We start from the raw sequence: 23,743 nt of genomic DNA, 5'->3' as shown, positions 1-23,743 counted from the left end.
TGCCATTTTCTCCCCTTCAGAAATTTCTCTTTTTTCCTCTTTAGAAATTTCCATTTTCTCTCTTTCAAAATTTCCATGTTTTTTTCTCCAATGAAATTTCTACTTCCTCTCTTTCAGGATTTCCACTTTCTCTCCATTGAAATTTCCATTTTCTCCTCTTTACGAATTCCCATTTAGGAGCCCCTTTCCCCCTGAATATTTGGTGTTAATTCCACAACTTTAATCTTCCCAGAACTGAACTACCTTCAACACCGAACTCATTCTCCATCATTTCCATCCCCCAACATTTCACCCCAAATCTTCCTCCCGCATTTCAAACCGTGCTCTTTGCCCCCACTTTGTACCAAAAACCCTAAAAATCCCCAATTCTCTCTTTCCAGCCCCAGGATCCAGCCTACTTCGGCGCCGACTCCATGTTGGTGGCATCCTCCATCCATTACCTGAACATCCGCTACACGCTGCTGCCCTACCTCTACACCCTCTTCTACAAAGCTCACACACAGGGGGACACGGTGGCACGGCCCCTCATGCACGAGTCAGTCCCAAATCCACCCCTCCCCTTCTTTACTTCCTTACAAATTCCCAAATTTTCAGGGTTTACGAATCAAACTGTGCATTTCTGAAAAGCAAAAAGGAAGAAATTGATTCTTTTTTCTTTTTCTTTTTTTTTTTTTTTTGGAGGGGGGCAGAGGGTTGGTTGGGGCTTTGAGCGACCCGACGTCCCTCCAACAAAGCCGTCCCGTTACACCAGTGCTGGTTGTAATTAGCAGTAATGAATCCCTCTCATTTGTTCAGGTTTTACTCAGATGAAGCCACGTGGGACGTGGACAAGCAGTTCCTGTGGGGCCCTGCGTTGCTCATCACTCCAGTGATGGACCCAGTAGGTGATGCTGCTCTCGTCTGCAGGATTATTTGGGGTTATTTGGGGTTATTTGGGATTATCCGGGATTATTTGGGATCATTTGGGGCTTCAGATCTTGATGTGATTCAACCAGATTCAGATCTCAATGGAAATTTCCATTTTTTCTCTTCAGAAATCTCAATTTTCCCTCTTTAGAAATCTCCATTTTCTCTCCATTTAAATTTCTGTTTTCTCCCTTTCGGAATTTCCATTTTCTCTCCACTGAAATCTCCGTTTTCCCTTCTTAAGAATTTTCCAGTCTGTCCTCTTTAGAAATTTCTATTTTCTCCTCTTTAATTTTTTTCATTTTCTCCTCTTTAAAATTCCCATTTTTCCTTCGTGCTGAAAATATTTCAATTTGCTTAAAACTGTTTAAAAATCACTAAGAAGTACAAAGAAATGGTTGAAATTGTTCCAAATCTTTTTCAAGAATTCTGAAAACTGTTTTTTAAATGTATTTAGAGCTCGTAAATACATCAGAGCTTATAATGCTTAAAAATTGTTAAAACGGTTTACAGCTTTGAAATTTTTGAAAAATTTGGATTTTTTTTGAACGTTTTTTTTTTGAAATTTTGGATTGATCTGCATTCCCACCAGGATTTTTTCTTTTTCTCAATTTTTGCCTTTCAGGGGGTGGAGGTGATCCAGGCTTACATCCCTGATGCTGCCTGGTACGATTACGAAACGGTGCGTAAGTGGGACAGCTCACAAAATCCCAATTTTGGTAACAAAACACGGAGAAATCCTGATTTTTAGCATTATCAGAGGATTTGTGGTGGTTTCCTTTTGTGGCTGCAGATGTCAAAGCACTGAGAAATGAAAAGATGGAGAAGGATTTGGGATCGGAGTAGTTGAGGAAAAAATGGAAGCTTTGGGGTGAAAAAAAAAATGGGGGAGAATGGGGAAAAATATGGAAGAATGGGGAAAGTGTGGAAAAAATATGATGTAAACGTAAAGAGAAGAAAGGAAAAAAGGAAGAAATAGAAAAACAAAAATAGGAGAAAAGGGGGGAAAAGTTGGAGAATGGGTAAAAAAGAAAAAACAAAAAACATGGAAAAAAAGGAAAATATGAAAAAAATCGGTTTAAAATGAAAAAAAAAGGAATGTTTTTAGATAAAAAGGAAGAATTTGAAAATTGGGAGAAAATAGGAAACACTGGGATAAGGTGGGAAAAAATGGGAAAAAAATTGAAAAAATTGAAAAATAATGGGCAAAAATGGGAAAAAAAAGTTGAAAAAGAATGGAAAAAGTTAGAAAAATGGGAAAAAATGAAAAACAAAATGGGAAAACTGGGGGAAAGGGAAAAATAAGGAGAAAAATGAAAAAAAAGAAAGAAATTGAAATTGGAAAAATGGAAAAAATTGGAAAAATCGGCAAAATTTGGAAATAATTGGGGAAAACTGAAAAAAATGGAAAACATTTGAAATGAAGAGAAGAAAAAACTAAAAAAAATTAGAGAAAAATGAGAAAAAAAAGCAAAAATGGGGAAAAAAAGGCAGAAATGGGGGAAAAATGGAGAAAAATGAAAAAATATCAGGGAAAAAATTGGAAAAATATTGGGAAAATGTAGAATGATATGGAAAAAAATAAAATTAAAGGGAGGATTTTGTCCCGCAGAGTGCAGTGTAACCAAATCCCTGTTTTTCTCCCCAAACAGGGAGCCAGGATCTCGTTCCGCAAGCAGAGCGCAGAGCTTTACCTCCCCGCGGACAAAATGGGGCTGCACCTCCGGGGGGGCCACGTGGTGCCCACCCAGCGCCCCAACACCACCACTGTTACCAGGTGCTGACCCCAAACATGGCGTTTTTTGCCCCAAATTTAGGGGGAAAATGTGTTTTTTTTTTTTGTTTTGTTTTTCATGAGGTCTTGTTATTATTTGTGGCATCACTACTCTGCCCTTCTTCTTATGCTACCCTCCTCTTTACCACATCCTTACTCCATCGTCCTTATTCCATCCTTACCCTCCTTACTACATCCTTACTACACCTCTACTCCATCTTTACTCAACCCTTTCTGCGCTCCTACTCCATTCCTTACTCCATCAATACTCCGTCTCTACTCCATCCTTACTCCACTCTTGCTCTGTTTCTCATGCCGTCGTTACTACACCATTCTCAATCTGTGCTCAATCCTTACTCCATCCTTACTCCACTCTTACTCCACTCTTTCTCTATCCTTATTCCACCCTTACTACACCTTTACTACACTCTTACTCCATCTTTACTCAGTTCTTAACTATACTCTTTCTCCATCCTTTCTCCTCCCTTACTACACTCATTCTCCATCTTTACTCAGTCATTACTACACTCTTAATCCATCCTAACTCCATCCTTACTCCACTCCTATTCTGTTCCTTATGACATCATTACTACAGCCGTACTCAATCTAGGCTCAATCCTTACTCCATTCTTACTCAATTCCTTACTCCACTCTTACTACACCTGTACTCAATTTATACTCCATCCATATTTCATCCCTACTACATCTTTACACAGTTCTTAACTACACTCTTTCTCCATCCTTTCTCCTCCCTTACTACACTCTTACTCCATCTTTACTCCACTCTTTCCCCATCCTTACTCCATCCTTTCCACATTCCTTCTCCTTCCTTACTCCACTCTTACTTTCTTTCTTATGCCATCGTTACTACTCCCATTCTCAATCTAGGCTCAATCCTTACTCCACTCTTACCCCATTCCTTACTCCATTCTTACAACACCTGTACCCAATTTATACTCCAACTTTATTCCACCTTTATTACACTCTTACTCCATCTTTACTCAGTTCTTAAGTACACTTTCACCATCCTTTCTCCCCCCTTACTACACTCATTCTCCATCCTTGCTCCAGTCCTACTCTGTTTCTTATGCTATCATTACAACACCCATTTTCAATCTAGGCTCAATCCTTACTCCACTCTTACCCCATTCCTTACTCCATTCTTACTACTCCACTACTCCATTTATACTCCATCTTTACTCCACTCTTCCCGCACTTTTATTCGATCTTTACTCCATCCTTACTCCACTCTTACCATTCCAACTCAATCCCCTAAATTTCAGAGCCCTGTTCCCCTCCAAACGAGCATTAATTACCTCGGCCGTGACCCAAAAATAAGATTAATTACCACCACTACAACCCAAAATGACCCCCCAGATTCACTGTTTTTCACCCCGCAGCCGCAGGAATGCGCTGGGGCTGATCGTGGCACTGGACGACAACGGGACAGCAGTGGGGGAGCTTTTCTGGGACGACGGCGAATCGACGGGTGAGTGACGCCTGGGACCCCTCCAGCCCAGATGCAAAACCTCTCGCACTTTGCCGCGTTGAATCTGTCATCAGATTCACCCTGCCCCACCTTTCCAACCTTTTGAGGGCCCTCTGAGTGGCATCCCTCCCTTCCACAAATCGGCGAGGGGTCTGGAGCACAAAGGGGTCTGATGGGGAGCAGCTGAGGGAGCTGGGATGGGTCAGCGTGGAGAAGAGGAGGCTCAGGGAAGACCTCATTGCACTCCACAACTTCCTGAAGGGAGTGGGGACATCATGGGGACACCACGGAGACACAATGGGACGTGGAGGACCCCAATGGGACATGGAGGACACCAAAATGAAATGGAGGGCCCCAGTGGGACACTGGGACATCAATGGGACATGGAGGATCCCAGTGGGACATGGAGATCCGAGGGGACATGAAGGCCCAATGGGACATGGAGGTCCCAATGGAAAATGGAGGACCCCAAAATGAAATGGAGGACCCCAGTGGGACATGGGGACCGCAATGGGACATGGAGACCCCAATGGGACATGGAGGACCTGGAGTCTGGACGAGGCGCAGAGGAGACCTCATTGCACCCTACAACTTCCTGAAGGGAGTGGGGACATCATGGGGACACCGTGGGGACACAGTGGGACGTGGGAACCCCAATGGGACATGGGGACCCCAGTGGGACATGGAGGACCTCAGTGGGACATGGAGGACCCCAAAATGAAATGGAGGACCCCAATGGGAAATGGAAGACCTCAATGGGACATGGAGGACCTGGAGTCTGGAGAAGAGGAGGCTCAGAGGAGACCTCATTGCACTCTACAACTTCCTGAAGGGAGTGGGGACATCATGGGGACATCATGCAGACACAATGGGACATGGGGACCCCAGTGGGACATGGAGGACCTCAGTGGGACACGGAGGACCCCAAAATGAAATGGAGGACCCCAATGGGACATGGAGGACCTGGAGTCTGGAGAAGAGGAGGCTCAGAGGAGACCTCATTGCACTCTACAACTTCCTGAAGGGAGTGGGGACATCATGGGGACATCATGGAGACACAATGGGACATGGGGACCCCAATGGGACATGGAGGACCTCAGTGGGACACGGAGGACCCCAAAATGAAATGGAGGACCCCAATGGGACATGGAGGACCTGGAGTCTGGAGAAGAGGAGGCGCAGAGGAGACCTCATTGTACTCTACAACTTCCTGAAGGGAGGGGGGACATCATGGGGACACCATGGGGACAGAGTGGGACGTGGGAACCCCAGTGGGACATGGAGGACCCCAAAATGAAATGGAGGACCCCAATGGGACATGGAGACCTGGAATCTGGAGAAGAGGAGGCGCAGAGGAGACCTCATTGCACTCTACAACTTCCTGAAGGGAGTGGGGACATCATGGGGACATCATGCAGACACAATGGGACATGGGGACCCCAATGGGACATGGAGGACCCCAGTGGGACATGGAGGACCCCAAAATGAAATGGAGGACCCCAATGGGACATGGAGGACCTGGAATCTGGAGAAGAGGAGGCGCAGAGGAGACCTCATTGCACTCTACAACTTCCTGAAGGGAGTGGGGACATCATGGGGACACCATGGGGACAGAGTGGGACGTGGGAACCCCAGTGGGACATGGAGGACCCCAAAATGAAATGGAGGACCCCAATGGGACATGGAGACCTGGAATCTGGAGAAGAGGAGGCGCAGAGGAGACCTCATTGCACTCTACAACTTCCTGAAGGGAGTGGGGACATCATGGGGACATCATGCAGACACAATGGGACATGGGGACCCCAATGGGACATGGAGGACCCCAGTGGGACATGGAGGACCCCAAAATGAAATGGAGGACCCCAATGGGACATGGAGGACCTGGAATCTGGAGAAGAGGAGGCGCAGAGGAGACCTCATTGCACTCTACAACTTCCTGAAGGGAGTGGGGACATCATGGGGACACCGTGGGGACACAGTGGGACATGGGAACCCCAATGGGACATGGGGACCCCAGTGAGACATGGAGACCCCAATGGGACATGGGGACCCCAGTGGGACATGGAGGACCCCAATGGGACCTGGAGGACCCCAAAATGAAATGGAGGACCCCAGTGGGACATGGAGGACCCCAGTGGGACATGGAGGACCCCAAAATGAAATGGAGGACCCCAGTGGGACATGGAGGACCCCAATGGGACATGGAGGACCCCAAAATGAAATGGAGGACCCCAGTGGGACATGGAGGACCCCAGTGGGACATGGAGGACCCCAAAATGAAATGGAGGACCCCAGTGGGACATGGAGGACCCCAGTGGGACATGGAGGACCCCAAAATGAAATGGAGGACCCCAGTGGGACATGGAGGACCTCAGTGGGACATGGAGGACCCTAAAATGAAATGGAGGACCCCAAAATGAAATGGAGGACCCCAATGGGACATGGAGGACCCCAAAATGAAATGGAGGACCCCAGTGGGACATGGAGGACCCCAGTGGGACATGGAGGACCCCAAAATGAAATGGAGGACCCCAATGGGAAATGGAGGACCCCAATGGGACATGGAGGACCTCAGTGGGACATGGAGAACCCCAATGGGAAATGGAGGACCCCAATGGGAAATGGAGGACCCCAATGGGACATGGAGGACCTCAGTGGGACATGGAGGACCCCAAAATGAAATGGAGGACCCCAAAATGAAATGGAGGACCCCAATGGGACATGGAGGACCTACAACTTCCAGAAGGGAGGTTATGATGAGGAGGAGTTCAGCCTCTTCTCCCAGGCAACGAAGAGGACCCGAGGAAACGGCCACAGGTTGCAGCAGGGAAGATTTAGGCTGGATTTGAGAAAAACCTTTTACTCTCCAAGAGCTCTGAGGCACTGGGACGGGCCAAGGCAGGCGCGGAGTCACCGTCTGTGGTGGTGATGAAGATGAGGTGCTGCGAGACGAAGGTCAGCAGCTGAGTGGTAGCGATGGCGGCGGGAGGACGGATGGGATGGGTGACCTCGTGGGTCCTCCCAAACTTTGGGATTCTGAGATTCTGAGGTTCCAGGATTCTATAAAGTGACATTTTCCAGAAATCGTAATTATTTTATTTTATTTTATTTTTAATCAGAAATGATTTTTATTTTGAGGAAATAGTGGGTTTTCTTTACTTTTTGTTGTTGTTGTTGTTATTGTTGTTTGGCAAAGACTGGGATTCCGTTTGGGAAGAAATTGTTGTTTTGGGGTTGGTGTGTGTTTTATTTTTCGGCAGAAATAGCAAATTTTGATGAAAGAAAGTGATTTTGTTTTTTTTTCCTTTTTTTTTTTTTGCCAAAATAGTGACTTTTTTTTTTTTCCCCCCCCCCAGGATTTCGGTGCTTTGCGTTTTTGCAGACGTTATTTTTTGCAGGAACTCTGATATTTTTGTTCTTTCGGGACATAAAGCGCGTCGGATTGGTTGGTTTTATTTTCTCAGCCAGGAATGGGGCTTTTTTAAAGAATAAAAATTGACCCAAATTAGGGGAAAACAGAACAGTTTCGCCACTCTGGGTCAGTCCCACAGAAAATGATGAATTTTAGGTTTTTTTGTTTCACGACAGAAATCTCTTTTTCCACTTTTTAGGTACGATCGAGAGAGGAATTTACATCCACTACAACTTCATAGTTTCCAATGTAAGCTCACATCATTTGCATTTTGATTAATTAAAAGAGAAGAAGAGAAATAAAACGGATTTTTTCAGATGGATTTCGAAAGTGAAAATAAAAATTGAAAAAAAATTTAGAATATTAAAATGATTTTTAAAGGGTCTTTTAAGTAAAGAAGAGATTAAGCAGAGCAAATAAAGTGAATTTTTAAACGTTTCGAAGTAAAAATAAGAAAAAAAGTGAACAATAAGAAATATTTGAAATGAATTTGTAGATGAAATTTTCGGTTAAAAGTAAGAATAAAAAATAATCAAAAATTAAAAATAAATTGAAAAATTAATGCTTAAAATTAAAACGTCATTGAGAAATTGATATATATAGTATAATATTATAATTATATGTTAGAAATTAATAATTATATACTATATTATATAATATAACAATATAAATATACAATATTATAATACATATTAACATAATTTTATAACATAACATAACATAACATAACATAACATAACATAATATAATATAATATAATATAATTACATGTATGAAATATATTGTATATAATCATTATATCATTATTATTATATAATTTTATATTATATATAAGTGAATATATCATATATAATTAAAATTCTGACATAAAAACATATTTTATTATTTATCATAATTGTAAAACTATAATTATCGATCATTATAAATATCATTTTATATATCATATATATCATATATAACATTATATAATTAATAATTATGATTTATTATATATACAATACACAATATTAATTATAGGTGAATGAATTGTATATAATTAATTATAATATTCTGATTATAAAAATATATTTTTAAATTTATCCTTATCGTAAAGCTATAATTATCAATCATTATAATTGTCATTAAATATATATAACATAATATTGTAATCCTATTATATATAAGTAAATATATGTAAATATAATTATATATATAATATTATAAATCTATTATATATAAGTAGATATATGTAGTTAAATAATTTTAATTTTCTAATTATAAGAATTTTTTAAATTTATTCTTATTATAAAAATAGAATTACTGATAATTATAGTATAATCATTATAATCTATAAAATTATAATTCTATCATACATAGCAAATACATTATATATAATTTAATATCATTGTACATAGAATAGAATATTCTATTTCTATTATATATATTAGTAAATACATTATATGTAATTAAATAACCATAATATTCTAATATAAAAATACGTTTTAATTTATCCTTATTATAAAATTATAATTATTGATCATTACAATAAAAGATCATTTTATATATAATATATATTTTGTATAATATATATTATTCATAATACATAATATAGTATACATAATATATTATACATAAAATATAATATATGATATATGATATATAATTTAATATAAATATAATACATATTTTTTATAATTTCAATATTATAATTAATTATATATAATACATTTACTTATATGTAATTATTATATATATAATCTATAATCTATAATCTATAATATATATAATCTATAATCTATAATAATTACATATAAGTAAATGTATTATATATAATTAATTATAATATTCAAATTATAGAAATGCATATTTAATTTATCCTTATTATAATTACTATAATTATAGTAATTATACATATATATAAAAACTATATATAATAATTATATATATTATATGTTATATGTTATATATTATATGTTATATATTATATGTTATATATTATATATTATATATTATATATTATATATTATATATTATATATTATATATTATATATTATATATTATATATTATATATTATATATTATATATTATATATTATATATTATATATTATATATTATATATTATATATTATATTATATATTATATATTGTCTATTATATATTGTATATTGTATATTGTATATTGTATATGATAAATTATGTATTATGTATTATTATATATAATATATTATATAATATTATATTATATATATAATATAATATATTATACAATATAATATTATATAATATAATATAGTATATTATGTATTATGTATTATATATTATATTATATATTATATATTATGTATTATGTATTATATATTATACATTATACATTATACATTATATATCATATAATTACAGTATGTAACTACATAACTATAACTTTCAGTAACTACAGTAAACATAACTTCATCTAATACGACAATTTACAGGAATGATAAAGTTGCACACACGATAATTCTATACACGGCCCATATCCGGCCTCCTATATCCCCCCCTCCACATTCACGCAGACACGAATGCCTACGGATGCACGCATGGGGTTTCATCCACTCTGTCTTCAATTCGTGTCCCCCCCCAGAACGAGCTCCAGATGAACGTCGTCCACAAAGGGCACGACGACCCCAACCAGCTGAGCTTCGAGGAGCTCCGCATCCTTGGCCTGCAGGGGGAGCTGGCGGAGCTGACGGTGCTGCAGAACAACGCCGTGCAAGGCTCCTTCCACAACATCAACTACAGACCGACGGAAAAGGTGGGGAAGTGGGGCTGGAAGGGGGGAAAATGGAGGGGGAAAGTGGTGAAAAGTGGGGGAAGTGAGGTTGTGTAGAGCGGAGGGGGGAAATAGGGGTGAAAGTGATGTAGAATGGGTGAAAATGGAATCGAGGGGGAAGGAATGAGGAAAACGTGGGGTAGAATGAGGAAAAAGTGGGGTAAAATGATGAAAAATGGGGAAATGGAAGTATAGAGTGGGGGGAGATTGGGATGAAAATGAGATAGAATGGGTGAAAATGGAATTGAGGGGGAAGGAATGAGGAAAAAGTGGGGTAAAATGATGAAAAATGGGGAAATGGAAGTATAGAGTGGGGGGAGATTGGGATGAAAGTGATATAGAATGGGTGAAAATGGAATTGAGGGGGAAGGAATGAGGAAAAATGTGGGGTAAAATGGTGAAAAATGGGGAAATGGAAGTAGAAGGTGAGGGGAAATTGGGGTGAAAATGATAAAGAATGGGTAAAAATTGAATTGAGTGGGGTAGAATGAGGAAGAAGTGGGGTAGAATGATGAAAAATAGGGAAATGGAAGTATAGAGTGGGGGGAGATTGGGATGAAAGTGATATAGAATGGGTGAAAATGGAATCGAGGGGGAAGGAATGAGGAAAAAGTGGGGTAGAATGAGGAAAAAGTGGGGTAAAACGATGAAAAATGGGGAAATGGAAGTATAGAGTGGGGGGAGATTGGGATGAAAATGAGATAGAATGGGTGAAAATGGAATTGAGGGGGAAGGAATGAGGAAAAATGTGGGGTAAAATGGTGAAAAATGGGGAAATGGAAGTAGAAGGTGAGGGGAAATTGGGGTGAAAATGATAAAGAATGGGTAAAAATTGAATTGAGTGGGGTAGAATGAGGAAGAAGTGGGGTAGAATGATGAAAAATAGGGAAATGGAAGTATAGAGTGGGGGGAGATTGGGATGAAAGTGATATAGAATGGACGAAAATGGAATTGAGGGGGAAGGAATGAGGAAAAAGTGGGGTAGAATGAGGAAAAAGTGGGGTAAAATGATGAAAAATGGGGAAATGCAAGTATAGAGTGAGGGGAGATTGGGATGAAAATGAGATAGAATGGGTGAAAATGGAATTGAGGGGGAAGGAATGAGGAAAAATGTAGGGTAAAATGGTGAAAAATGGGGAAATTGAAGTAGAAGGTGAGGGGAAATTGGGGTGAAAATGATAAAGAATGGGTAAAAATTGAATTGAGTGGGGAAGAATGAGGAAAAAGTGGGAAATTTTGAAGTATAGAGTAGGGGGAAATTGGGGTGAAAATGATATAGAATGGGTGAAAATGGAATTGAGGGGGAAGGAATGAGGAAAAAGTGGGGTAGAATGAGGAAAAAGTGGGGTAAAATGATGAAAAATGGGGAAATGGAAGTATAGAGTGGGGGGAGATTGGGATGAAAATGAGATAGAATGGGTGAAAATGGAATTGAGGGGGAAGGAATGAGGAAAAAGTGGGGTAGAATGAGGAAAAAGTGGGGTAAAATGATGAAAAATGGGGAAATTGAAGTATAGAGTGGGGAAGATTAGGATGAAAATGATAAATAGTGGGTAAAAATGGAATTTAGGAGGGAAAGAGTGAGAAAAAATTGGGTTTAAATGATAAAAAATGGGGTAATTGAAGTATAAGGTGAGGGGAAATTGGGCAGAAGTGGGGGGAAATTGGGATGAAAATGTTAAAGAATGGGTAAAAATGGAATTAAACGGTGAAGAGGGGGGAAAGAATGAGAAAAAATGTGGGGTAAAATGATGAAGATTGGGGAAATTGAAGTTAAATGGCATAGAGTGGGGGAAAATTGGGACAAAAACCGTTTGAAAAGGAAAGATTCCCATTTTTAAAAGGTTCCCATTCTGAGAGTGAAGTTCCCCATTTTGAGAAGGAAAGATTCCTGTTCTAAAAAGACTCATTTTCAGAAGGAAGATGCCTATTTTGAGAAGAAAGATTCCCATTTGGGGAGGGAAGATGTTCCCATTTTAAGATCCCATTGTCAAAACGTTCCCATTTTGAAAAGGAAGATTCCCTTTTTGTGAGGAAGGATCCAGTTTGAGAAGGAAAAACCACATTTGAAAACAAGATTCCTATTTTCAAAGTATTCCCATTTGGAGAAGGAAAGATTCCCAGTTTGGAAAGGTTTCCATTTTGAAAATATTTACCATTATGAAAGGGATCCCATTTTGAAAAGGAAGATTACACATCCTGAAAGGGAAGATTCACATTTTGGGAGGAAGGATATTCCCATTTTGAGAAGGAAAATTCCCATTTTGAAAATGGTGGCATTGTTGAGATGGAAGGATTCCCATTTTGGGAGGAAGGATATTCCCATTTTGAGAAGCAAAGGTTCCCATTTTGAGAAGAAAGATCCCACATTTTGAAAAGGAAGATTCCCATTTTGGAAGGAAGGATATTCCCATTTTGAGAAGGAAAATTCCCATTTTGAAAACAAGATTCATATTTTGAGAAGAAAGATTCCCATTTTGAGAAGAAGGATTCCCATTTTGGGAGGAAAGATGTTCCCATTTTGAGAAGGTTCCCATTTTGGAAAGATCCCCATTTTGGAAATGCTCCCATCTTGAAAACATTCCTCATTTTGAAGAGGTTCCCATTTTGAGAAGGAAAATCCCCATTTTGAAAACAAGATCCACATTTTCAGAAGGAAGATTCCCATTTTGGGAGGAAAGATATTCCCATTTTGAGAAGCATAGGTTCCCAATTCAGAAAGGTTCCCATTTTGAAAAGGTTCCCATTTTGAGAAGAAAGATCCCACATTTTGAAAAGGAAGATTCCCATTTTGGAAGGAAGGATATTCCCATTTTGAGAAGGAAAATTCCCATTTTGAAAACAAGATTCATATTTTGAGAAGAAAGATTCCCATTTTGAGAAGAAGGATTCCTATTTTGGGAGGAAAGATGTTCCCATTTTGAGAAGGTTCCCATTTTGGAAAGATCCCCATTTTGGAAAGATCCCCATTTTGGAAATGCTCCCATCTTGAAAACATTCCTCATTTTGAAGAGGTTCCCATTTTGAGAAGGAAAATCCCCATTTTGAAAACAGTGATGTTGTTGAGACAGGGAGATTACTGTTTTGAAAACAAGGTTCATATTTTCAAAGGGAAGACTCCCATTTTGAGAAGAAAGATTCCCATTTTGGGAGGAAAGATATTCACATTTTGAGAAGCAAAGGTTCCCATTTCAGAAAAGTTCCCATTTTGAGAAGAAAGATCCCACATTTTGAGAAGGAAAATTCCCATTTTGAAAACAAGATCCACATTTTCAGAAGGAAGATTTTCATTTTGGGAGGAAAGATATTCCCATTTTGAGAAGCATAGGTTCCCAATTCAGAAAGGTTCCCATTTTTAAAAGGTTCCCATTTTGAGAAGAAAGATCCCACATTTTGAAAAGGAAGATTCCCATTTTGGAAGGAAGGATATTCCCATTTTGAGAAGGAAAATTCTCATTTTGAAAACAAGATCCATATTTTCAGAAGGAAGATTCCCATTTTGGGAGGAAAGATATTCCCATTTTTGAGAAGCATAGGTTCCCATTTTGAAAAGGTTCCCATTTTGAGAAGAAAGATCCCACATTTTGAAAAGGAAGGTTCCCATTTGGAAAAGAAAGGATATTCCTAATTTGAGAAGGGAAATTCCCATTTTGAAAACGAGGTTCGTATTTTCAGAAAGAAGATTCCCATCTTCAGAACTAAATTCCCACTTTCTAACACCAACAGCGTACGAAACACCTGGAAAAACCTTTTTTTTTTTTTTCACTCTAACGAAGCAAAACGAGGAGAGCGTGGTTCAGGTAATTAATTAACCCGAGCTCTTTACGGCCGGCAGGTGGCGCTGATCACGGGGCTGCAGCTGGCGCTGGGCGTTTCCTACACGCTGCGCTGGGCGCTGAGCTCCGGCACCGGGGAGAGGTTCGACTGCCATCCCGAGAGCGGGGCAACGCGGGAGGCGTGCGAGCTGCGCGGCTGCGCGTGGGAGGTGAGCGGCACCGCGTGCCTTTCCTCCCTTCTTCGTTCTATGTTTTGTTTGTTTATTTATTATTTCTTTTTTATTATTATTATTTTTTATTTTATTTTTAATTTACTTTGCGTTTTTATCTTATTTTTATTTTACTTCATTTTAATTTTAATATTTCGTTTTATTATTTATTTCATTTTATTTTTTATTTATCCTTTATTTTATTTTTTATTTATTCTTTCTTTCATTTTTTCTATTTTTTTTTAATTTTTATTTGTAATTTATTTCATTTACTTTTTATTTATTTTTTAATTTTTTCATATTTAATCTTTAGTTTTTTATTTTTTATTGTTTTGATTTCTAATTTTTTACTTTTAATTTTATTTATTTTATTTCTTATTTCTTATTTCTTATTTTTATTTTTTTAATTTTATTTTATTATTTCATTATTTTATTTTATTTTATTTTATTATTTTATTATTTTATTTTATTTATTTTTTTATTTTTTTATTTTTTTATTTTTTATTTCTTATTTTTATTTTTTAAATTTTATTTTATTATTTCATTTTATTATTTTATTTTATTTTATTATTTTATTATTTTATTTTATTTTTTATTTTTTTATTTTTATTTTATTTCTTATATTTTTAATTCATCGGATCGTTTCTCCTTTTCCTTTTTTCTTTTTTTTTTTTTTCTCTTCATTTAGTTTTTATTCCCTTTCTTTCCTTCCGCGCTTTTTCCATTTGTTTCATTTAAATTTTATTTTTCACTTATCATTTTGTCCCCCCCCCACCAGGAGGACACATCCCCCCTGGACATCCCCTACTGCTACTACAACAGCACCGACAACAACTACGAGGTGTCGGAGCTGCGTTACACCTCCTGGGGGCTGGAGGCCAACGTCACCCTCAGCACCGCCAGCGCTGGGGGCACCCAGAGGTCCACCACCCCCATCAGCACCCTGCGCCTGCAGGTCACCCAGCACAGCGACCACCTCCTGCAGTTCAAGGTTTGCTCCCATTGCCATCATCTTTTCAGCGCTGTTGGGTCCCAAGGGTGATGCGTTTCCATCAATTTTTGTGTTCTTTGGGTGATGAATTTTTGCCAGTTTTGGGTTCTGTGGGCAACTCATTTCCACCAGTAATGAATTCCATGGGCGATGCATTTCCACCAATTTTTGTGTTCTATGCCTGATGTATTTTTGCCAGTTTTGGGTTCTATGAGCAACTCATTTCCAACAGTAATGGATTTCATGGGCGATGTGTTTCCATCAATCTTTGTGTTCTATGAGTGATGATTTTTTGCACCAATTTTGGGTTCTGTGGGCAACTCATTTCCACCAGTAATGGATTCCATGGGCGATGCGTTTCCACCAATTTTTGTGTCCTTTGGGCAATGAATTTTTGCCAACTTTGGGTTCTATGAGCAACTCATTTCCACCAGTAACGGATTCCATGGGCGATGCATTTCCATCAATCTTTGTGTTCTATGGGTGATGTATTTTTGCCAGTTTTGGGTTCTGTGGGCAACTCATTTCCACCAGTAATGAATTCCATGGGCGATGCATTTCCACCAATTTTTGTGTTCTATGCCTGATGTATTTTTGCCAGTTTTGGGTTCTATGAGCAACTCATTTCCAACAGTAATGGATTCCATGGGCGATGTGTTTCCATCAATCTTTGTGTTCTATGAGTGATGATTTTTTGCACCAATTTTGGGTTCTATGAGCAACTCATTTCCACCAGTAATGGATTCCATGGGCGATGCGTTTCCACCAATTTTTGTGTTCTTTGACTGATGTATTTTTGCCAGTTTTGGGTTCTGTGGGCAACTCATTTCCACCAGTAATGGATTCCATGGGCGATGCATTTCCACCAATTTTTGTGTTCTGTACATGACATATTTCCACCAATTTTGGGTTCTATGTGTGACCCATTTCCACCAGTAATGGATTCCATGGGGAATGCGTTTCCATCAATCTTTGTGTTCTGTGGGTGATGAATTTTTGCCAAATTTGGATTCTATGGGCAACTCTTCTCCAACAAATAGATTCCATGGGCAATGCATTTCTATCAATTTTTGTGTTCTGTGGGTGATGAATTTTCACCAGTTTTGGATTCTATGGGCAACTCACTTCTCCAATAATGGATTCCATGGGCGATGCGTTTCCACCAATTTTTGTGTTCTATGGGCAATGAATTTTTGCCAACTTTGGGTTCTATGAGCAACTCATTTCCACCAGTAATGGATTCCATGGGCGATGCATTTCCATCAATCTTTGTGTGATTAATTTTCACCAATTTTGGGTTCTATGAGCAACTCATTTCCACCAGTAATGGATTCCATGGGCGTTGTGTTTCCACCAATTTTTGTGTTCTGTACATGACGTATTTCCACCAATTTTGGGTTCTATGTGCGACCCATTTCCACTTCCACAAGTAACAGGTTCTACGAGCGATGAGTTTTTATACGAGTTTTTATCAGCGCTGGTTTCTATTGGGTGATGAATTTTGGCCAATTGAGGTTCTAAAATTGACACATTTTTGACAATTCGGGGTTCTCTCTATGATACTCTTTGTCAATTTTTCACTTCCATGGGCAACGTGTTTTCATCAGTTGTAGTTTTCTATGTGCAATGTATTTTTTTTGCCAATTTTGGATCCTGTGGACAACCTGTTTCCATCAGTAATGAGTACTACAGGCGATCTGGTTTCGTCAGCTTTGGTTTCTATAGGCTGATACTTCTTGGCCAATTTTTGTGTTCTACGTGTGATGTATTTTGGCCAATTTGAGGTTCTCCATGCAGTGCATTTTTGGGTTCGATGGGCGATGTGTTCCCACCAATGCTGGATTCTATTTGCAGTGCCTTTTTGCCCATTTTTGGTTCTATCAGCAAACAATTTTTGGCCAACTTGGGGTTCCGTATGTGATACAACTTTGTCAATTTTTCACTTCTATGGATGATGCCTTTTTATCAACTTTTGTCTTCTGTGGGTGATGAATTTTTGTTGAGTTCCATCAGAAAAGCCCAGATGACCAAAAAGTCTTCTCTGATTTCATAGATTAATTAATTAGAGTTTGACACAGACATCATGATGTAGTCCCTACGATGACACAAGGAGTAATTGAATACCAAAAGATGCTTAAAGTAGATCCTGTCACCAATCAAAACATTCAGTACTTTTTGGATCGTGTTTTTTTGCTGTTGTTGTTGAGGTTTGATGGTGTTGCATTTCTGCCAATTTAAGCTTCTATGAACGGTGCATTTTTGTCAGTTTTTGACTCCTCTGGGTGCCCCGCCGTCACCAATTTTGGCTTTTCTGACATAAGGATTTTGAAGCAATTTAAGACAGGACATATCTTGAAAGAAAACACGTCTGTCCACAGATTTACTCCTATACGCATATTTTAACATAATTCTTATAATTACTGCCAAGATTTTGAACAGCTCAGTCTGACTAGAACTCTTCCAGATCATAAATCCACTTCCATCAGCCGACACAAAATCACAAAACAGTTTTTACTGTTTTTACTCGAGATCCCCACAAACACAATTTACCCATTTATATATATTTTTTTGGGAGGGGGGAGGAGGACGGGACTTATATATATATATATATATTTTTTTTTTTTTTTGGCGTTTAGTGTGATTAAAACAAACCCATTTCCCCTGCCCAGATTGATGATTACGCCAATAAGCGCTACGAGGTGCCGGTGCCACTCAACCTCCCCAGCACCCCCACGAGTTCCATCGAGCGCCGCCTCTACGATGTCAGCGTTCAGACCAAACCTTTCGGGATCCAGATCCGCCGCAGGAGCACTGGGACTGTCATGTAAGCACAGTAATTCCGTGGAATCTGAAGGAATTTAGAATTCGAAGAGGTGGTTTCGAATTTGGAGAAGTTTAGAATCCGAAGGGGAAATTTACGAAGTGAAGAAATTAAGAATTTGAAGAGGTTTATGATTTGGAGAAGTGTAGAACTCGAGGAGGAACTGTAGAACTTGAGGAGGAACTGTAGAACTCGAGGAGGAACTGTAGAACTCGAGGAGGAACTGTAGAACTTGAAGAGGGGGGTTAGAATTTGAAAAAGAGGTTTGGAATTTGGAGGAGAGGTTGAGATATAGGGGAGAAAAGGTTTGGAATATGGAGGAGAGTTTTGGAATTTGGAGGTGGAGAAATTTGGAGTATGAAAGAGAAGAAGTTGAGGATTCGGGAAGTTTGGAATTTGGAGAAGCAGAAATGTGAAATTTGAGTGAGAATTTGGGAATTTGGAGGTGGAGAAAATTGAAATTTGGAGGGAAGAGGTCTAAAATTTGGAAGGGGAGAAACTGAGAAGGGAAGAAATTGAGAATTTGGAGATGTTTGAGATTGGAGGAGAAGCCGAGAATTTGGAGGAGGAGAAGTCAAGAATTTGGAGGAGGAGAAGCCAAGAATTTGGAGGAGGAGAAGCCAAGAATTTGAAGGGAGGAGAAGCCAAGAATTTGGAGAAGAGGTTTAGATTTGGGAAAAGCTGAGAATTCAGAGGAGGAGAAGCTGAGAATTCGGAGGTGGAGAAGTTGGGAATTCAGAGGAGGAGAAGCTGAGAATTTGGAGGAGTTAGGAATTTGAAGAGGTTTAGATTTGGGAGAAGCTGAGAATTAGGAGGAGAAATTCGGAATTAGGAGGAGGAGAAGTTGAGAATTTGGAAGAGGACAAGTTGGCAGTTCGGAAGAGGAGAAGTTGAGAATTTGGAGGAGTTAGGAACCTGGAGGAGGAGAGAATTCGTTGAGGATGCACACTGAGCTTTCTGCCTCCCCCTCTGCCCCCAGCTGGGACTCGCAGCTGCCCACCTTCACCTTCAGTGACATGTTCATCCAGATCTCCACCCGCCTGCCCTCCTCGTACCTCTATGGCTTCGGTGAGACTGAGCACACACAGTACCACCGTGACATGAACTGGCACACGTGGGGCATGTTCAGCCGGGACCAACCCCCTGGGGTCAGTGAAAATCCCTTTTTTTGTTTTGTTTGTTTTTCCCTTTTTTTTTTTTGCTGGAACTTCTGCTTTTTGCTTCCCATCAGCCCATGTTGGTTTAGCCACAGGGATCTGTCCTCCAAGGCTCAACTCAAGCTTTGGGTCTGAGCTTGATGGAATTCCAGAGTTTGGGGGGGTTCGGTTAAATTTTGAAATTAAAAAAAGATTGATTTAAAATTAAAAATTTGATTAAAATAAATGAAATTTAAAGTCATTAAATTAAAATAATTAAATTGAAAATTTAAAAATGTCAGCATTCACAAAACCACCACGTATAACATTCCGCGCAGCTCAAACATTTCCAAAGGTTTCACTGTGTAACTGCAACTCCATAATTTATATTTTACTTTTTTTTTTTTAACTTTATAGGTTAAATTTTGTGGATTTTATATGATGTGAAAAGTCCAGCACAAAAATTGAGTAAATGAAAATATTTTCGTTTCAAGTAAATGGACAAAATAAGAAGTTTGTACCTTGAAATACTTGGAAAGTTTCCTCCTAGGAAGAGCATTTTTATAGAAATTTGTAGAGGCAAGAATACATTTGCTTCCCTGCCTTTGAAAACATTTTCATCTAGGAACATTTTTTTAGGATTTGTCAAAGCTCAGTTTTCAAATCTTAATTTTCAAGCTTTAATTTTTCAATTTTTCACTTTCAAATTGTAATGGCCAGATTTTAATGCTCAGATTTTCCTATGCAACTCATTTTTTTTTTTTTAAATTTAAAATTTTAACGTTATAATTTTGTTGCATTTTTATTTTTACATCTTCCCTCTCTTCTTGAGTACGTTGACCTCAAAATTTGGGGTTAACGAAGTCCAGAGCTGACAAAAGATGGGAGTGACAAAACTTGGCACCATCTTCAGGCTGATAAAGTTTGATGATGACAAAACTTGAGGCCGACTAAATTTGGAGGCTGCAAAATTTGGAGACGACAAAATTTGACAACACCGAAACTTGGTGCTGACAGAACTGGGGGGCAGAAAAATTTGATGACAAGAAAATCTGGTGATTAAAAAAAAAAAGAAAAATGGGGGACAGTACAGTTTGGTGCCAACAGAATTCATGGCCAAGAAAATTTGGGGCCAATATAATTTGATGACAACAAAATTCACGGCCAAGAAAATTTAGGCCAATATGATTTGATGACAACAAAATTCACGGCCAAGAAAATCTGGGGCCAATATAATTTGATGACAACAAAATTCACGGCCAAGAAAATTTGGGGCCAATATAATTTGATGACAACAAAATTCATGGCCAACAAAATTTGGGGCCAATGTAATTTGATGACAAAAAAATTCACGGCCAAGAAAATTTGGGGCCAATGTAATTTGATGACAACAAAATCTACAGACAAGAGAATTTGGGGCCAATATAATTTGATGATAACAAAATTCACGGCCAACAAAATTTGGGGCCAATGTAATTTGATGACAACAAAATTCACGGCCAAGAAAATTTGGGGCCAATATAATTTGATGATAACAAAATTCATGGCCAAGAAAATTTGGGGCCAATATAATTTGATGATAACAAAATTCACGGCCAAGAAAATTTGGGGCCAATATAATTTGATGACAACAAAATTGACGGCCAAGAAAATTTGGGGCCAATATAATTTGATGACAACAAAATTCACGGCCAAGAAAATCTGGGGCCAATGTAATTTGATGACAACAAAATTCACGGCCAAGAAAATCTGGGGCCAATGTAATTTGATGACAACAAAATCTACAGACAAGAGAATTTGGGGCCAATATAATTTGATGACAACAAAATTGACGGCCAAGAAAATTTGGGGCCAATATAATTTGATGATAACAAAATTCATGGCCAAGAAAATTTGGGGCCAATATAATTTGATGACAACAAAATTGACGGCCAAGAAAATTTGGGCCAATATAATTTGATGACAACAAAATTCACGGCCAAGAAAATCTGGGGCCAATGTAATTTGATGATAACAAAATTCACGGCCAAGAAAATTTGAGGCCAATATAATTTGATGACAACAAAATTCACGGCCAAGAAAATCTGGGGCCAATGTAATTTGATGACAACAAAATTCACGGCCAAGAAAATTTGGGGCCAATGTAATTTGATGACAACAAAATCTACAGACAAGAGAATTTGGGGCCAATATAATTTGATGACAACAAAATTCACGGCCAAGAAAATTTGGGGCCTATATAATTTGATGACCACAACATTTGATGACAACAACATTTGAGAACAACAAAATCTGGGGCCGGCACAGTTTGGTGTCCCTGGTTGATGTTTAGCACATTGTTTCAATTGATTTCAGAACAGAATTTCTTGGTGGATGCAAACAACCTGATGTCTGCAGTGTCATTTTAATGGGAAATCCTTCTTTTTTTCAGTACAAGCTGAATTCGTACGGTGTCCAGCCATTCTACATGGGTCTGGAAGAAGATGGCAACGCCCATGGAGTTCTCTTGCTCAACAGCAATGGAATGGGTAAGAAAAAAAAAAAATTAAAGATGCGTTTCATTTTTTCTACATTTCTCAATTTTTTTTTAAAATTTTTTATTTTATTTTATTTTTTTTTTTTTTGGAGATTTCAGCTGATTTGGGCATTTATTTTCAGATGTAACCTTCCAGCCCACGCCAGCTCTCACCTACCGCACCATTGGGGGAATTTTGGACTTTTACGTCGTTTTGGGTCCGACGCCGGAGGTGGTTGTTCAGCAATACACCGAGGTACAATTCCCCCATTACAATTCCCCCCCCCCAAAAATTTGGGGTCTGTCGCTTCATTTTCATTCATTTTCGATTTTATTTGCCTTTTATTTTATTATTTTTTTCTTTTTTTTTTTTTTTTTGCAGCTGGTGGGGCGACCGGTGATGCCGCCCTACTGGGCGCTGGGATTCCAGCTGTGCCGCTATGGCTATGAGAACGACTCCGAAATTGCCCAGTTGGTGGAGGACATGAAAGCAGCCCGAATTCCCTACGTATGTCCTCCAAAATTTGGGGAAGTTTGGGAAAAACGGGGGGACTTTCCATCTCCTTTGGCACCGTTAAAAACGGTGAAGGAATTACTGTAATTCATTCCATTGCGTAAAATTTCTTTAATTCTGGTGTTAACATTTTCAGTAATTAATTCTACAGTTACTTTTTTTTTTTTTTCAATAACTCATTCAGCAGTTAAAAATTCCACAGTTATTTATATAGTTATTTTTTTTCATCATTGATTCTATAGTTAAAAATTCCATAATTCACTCTGGTGTTAAATCTTCCATAATTCATTCCATAGTTACAATTTTCCATTAATAATTATATAGTTAAATTGTTCCCATAATTATTTTTTTACTTAATTTTTTTTCACTATTACTTCTTTTTTCGTAATTACTTCTTAAATTTTAAATTAAATTTAAATTAAAATTAATTTAAATTTAAATTTAAATTTAAATTTTACTTAAATTTTTTCATGCTTTTTTTTTTTTTTCCCCATAATTACTTCTATAGGTAAAAAATTTCCATCATTAACTCTACAGTTTATTTTTTTTCATAATTAATAGCACGGCTAATTTTTTTCCCTAATTTATTTGGTAGGTTTTTTTTTTCCACAATTGATTCTATAGTTGATTAATTAATTCCACGGTTAAAACTTTCCACAATTCATTCTGTGATTTAAAAATGCCACGATTAATTCTACAGTTAAAATTCCCTATTATTAATTGACATTCTTTTTCTTAATTCTATACTTCACATTTTCCATAATTAACTCTATAGTTTTATTTTTCCTTAATTAATTCTGCAGTCGATTTTTTATTTTTCCATAATTCATTCTATAGTTTGTATGGGGTTTTTGTTGTTGTTGTTGTTGGGTTTTTTCCCCCACAAAATTACCCTTTAATTAAGCCTGGCTCTCATTTTGCAGATAATTAATGCCAAATTACAGAGCGAGAAATGTCAAAAATGGAGCGTTGAATATATTGATGTATTTCCATGTAAATTTGCACAAATCTGGGTGGTTTTTTTTTTTCCTCTCGAATTTTGACCCAAGCACCAAATTCTGCTGAATTTCTGCATTCTGAATCTGAATTCTGAATTCCAGAGTGGGAAAATCGGAGTGCATCCATTGGAAAACACTTTTGAGCCGCCCCAAATCCCACTCGCGCAATTCCAAAAAGTCAGGTTTTTCACCTCGTTTTGATGTTCCTGGAGGAAATGACCCCCCCAAAAAACCCTTTTTTTTTGTTGGGGGGGGGGTTGTTTTTGTTTAATCAGGACGTGCAATACACAGACATTGATTACATGGAACGCCAGTTGGATTTCAAGCTGAACCCGCGCTTCTCCGGTCTGCCGGAACTCATCAATAAAATCCGGGCAGAAGGAATGAGATACATCCCCATTCTGGTGAGCG

General features: G+C 38.2%; 1 protein-coding gene across 1 annotated transcript in view; it reads left to right on the top strand.

The window, feature by feature from the left end:
• LOC104916085 (maltase-glucoamylase-like) overlaps positions 1-23,743 on the top strand; it is a 90,284-nt gene that overhangs the window by 44,038 nt on the left and 22,503 nt on the right. The window contains 15 exon segments of the mRNA XM_085215058.1: positions 381-535; positions 796-880; positions 1,532-1,588; positions 2,559-2,683; positions 4,081-4,169; positions 7,781-7,830; positions 10,184-10,354; positions 14,208-14,357; positions 15,136-15,348; positions 18,018-18,172; positions 19,149-19,317; positions 21,737-21,833; positions 21,964-22,076; positions 22,203-22,328; positions 23,608-23,736. Of these exon segments, the coding sequence (XP_085071184.1) occupies positions 381-535; positions 796-880; positions 1,532-1,588; positions 2,559-2,683; positions 4,081-4,169; positions 7,781-7,830; positions 10,184-10,354; positions 14,208-14,357; positions 15,136-15,348; positions 18,018-18,172; positions 19,149-19,317; positions 21,737-21,833; positions 21,964-22,076; positions 22,203-22,328; positions 23,608-23,736 (1,884 nt within the window).

This window comes from Meleagris gallopavo, unplaced genomic scaffold (genome assembly GCF_905368555.1).
Source record: "Meleagris gallopavo unplaced genomic scaffold, MGAL_WU_HG_1.1 scaffold_2, whole genome shotgun sequence".
Classification (NCBI taxonomy): domain Eukaryota; kingdom Metazoa; phylum Chordata; class Aves; order Galliformes; family Phasianidae; genus Meleagris; species Meleagris gallopavo.
The sequence above is the reverse complement of the archived record's forward strand: the minus strand, read 5'-3'. Positions and strand labels throughout refer to the sequence as shown.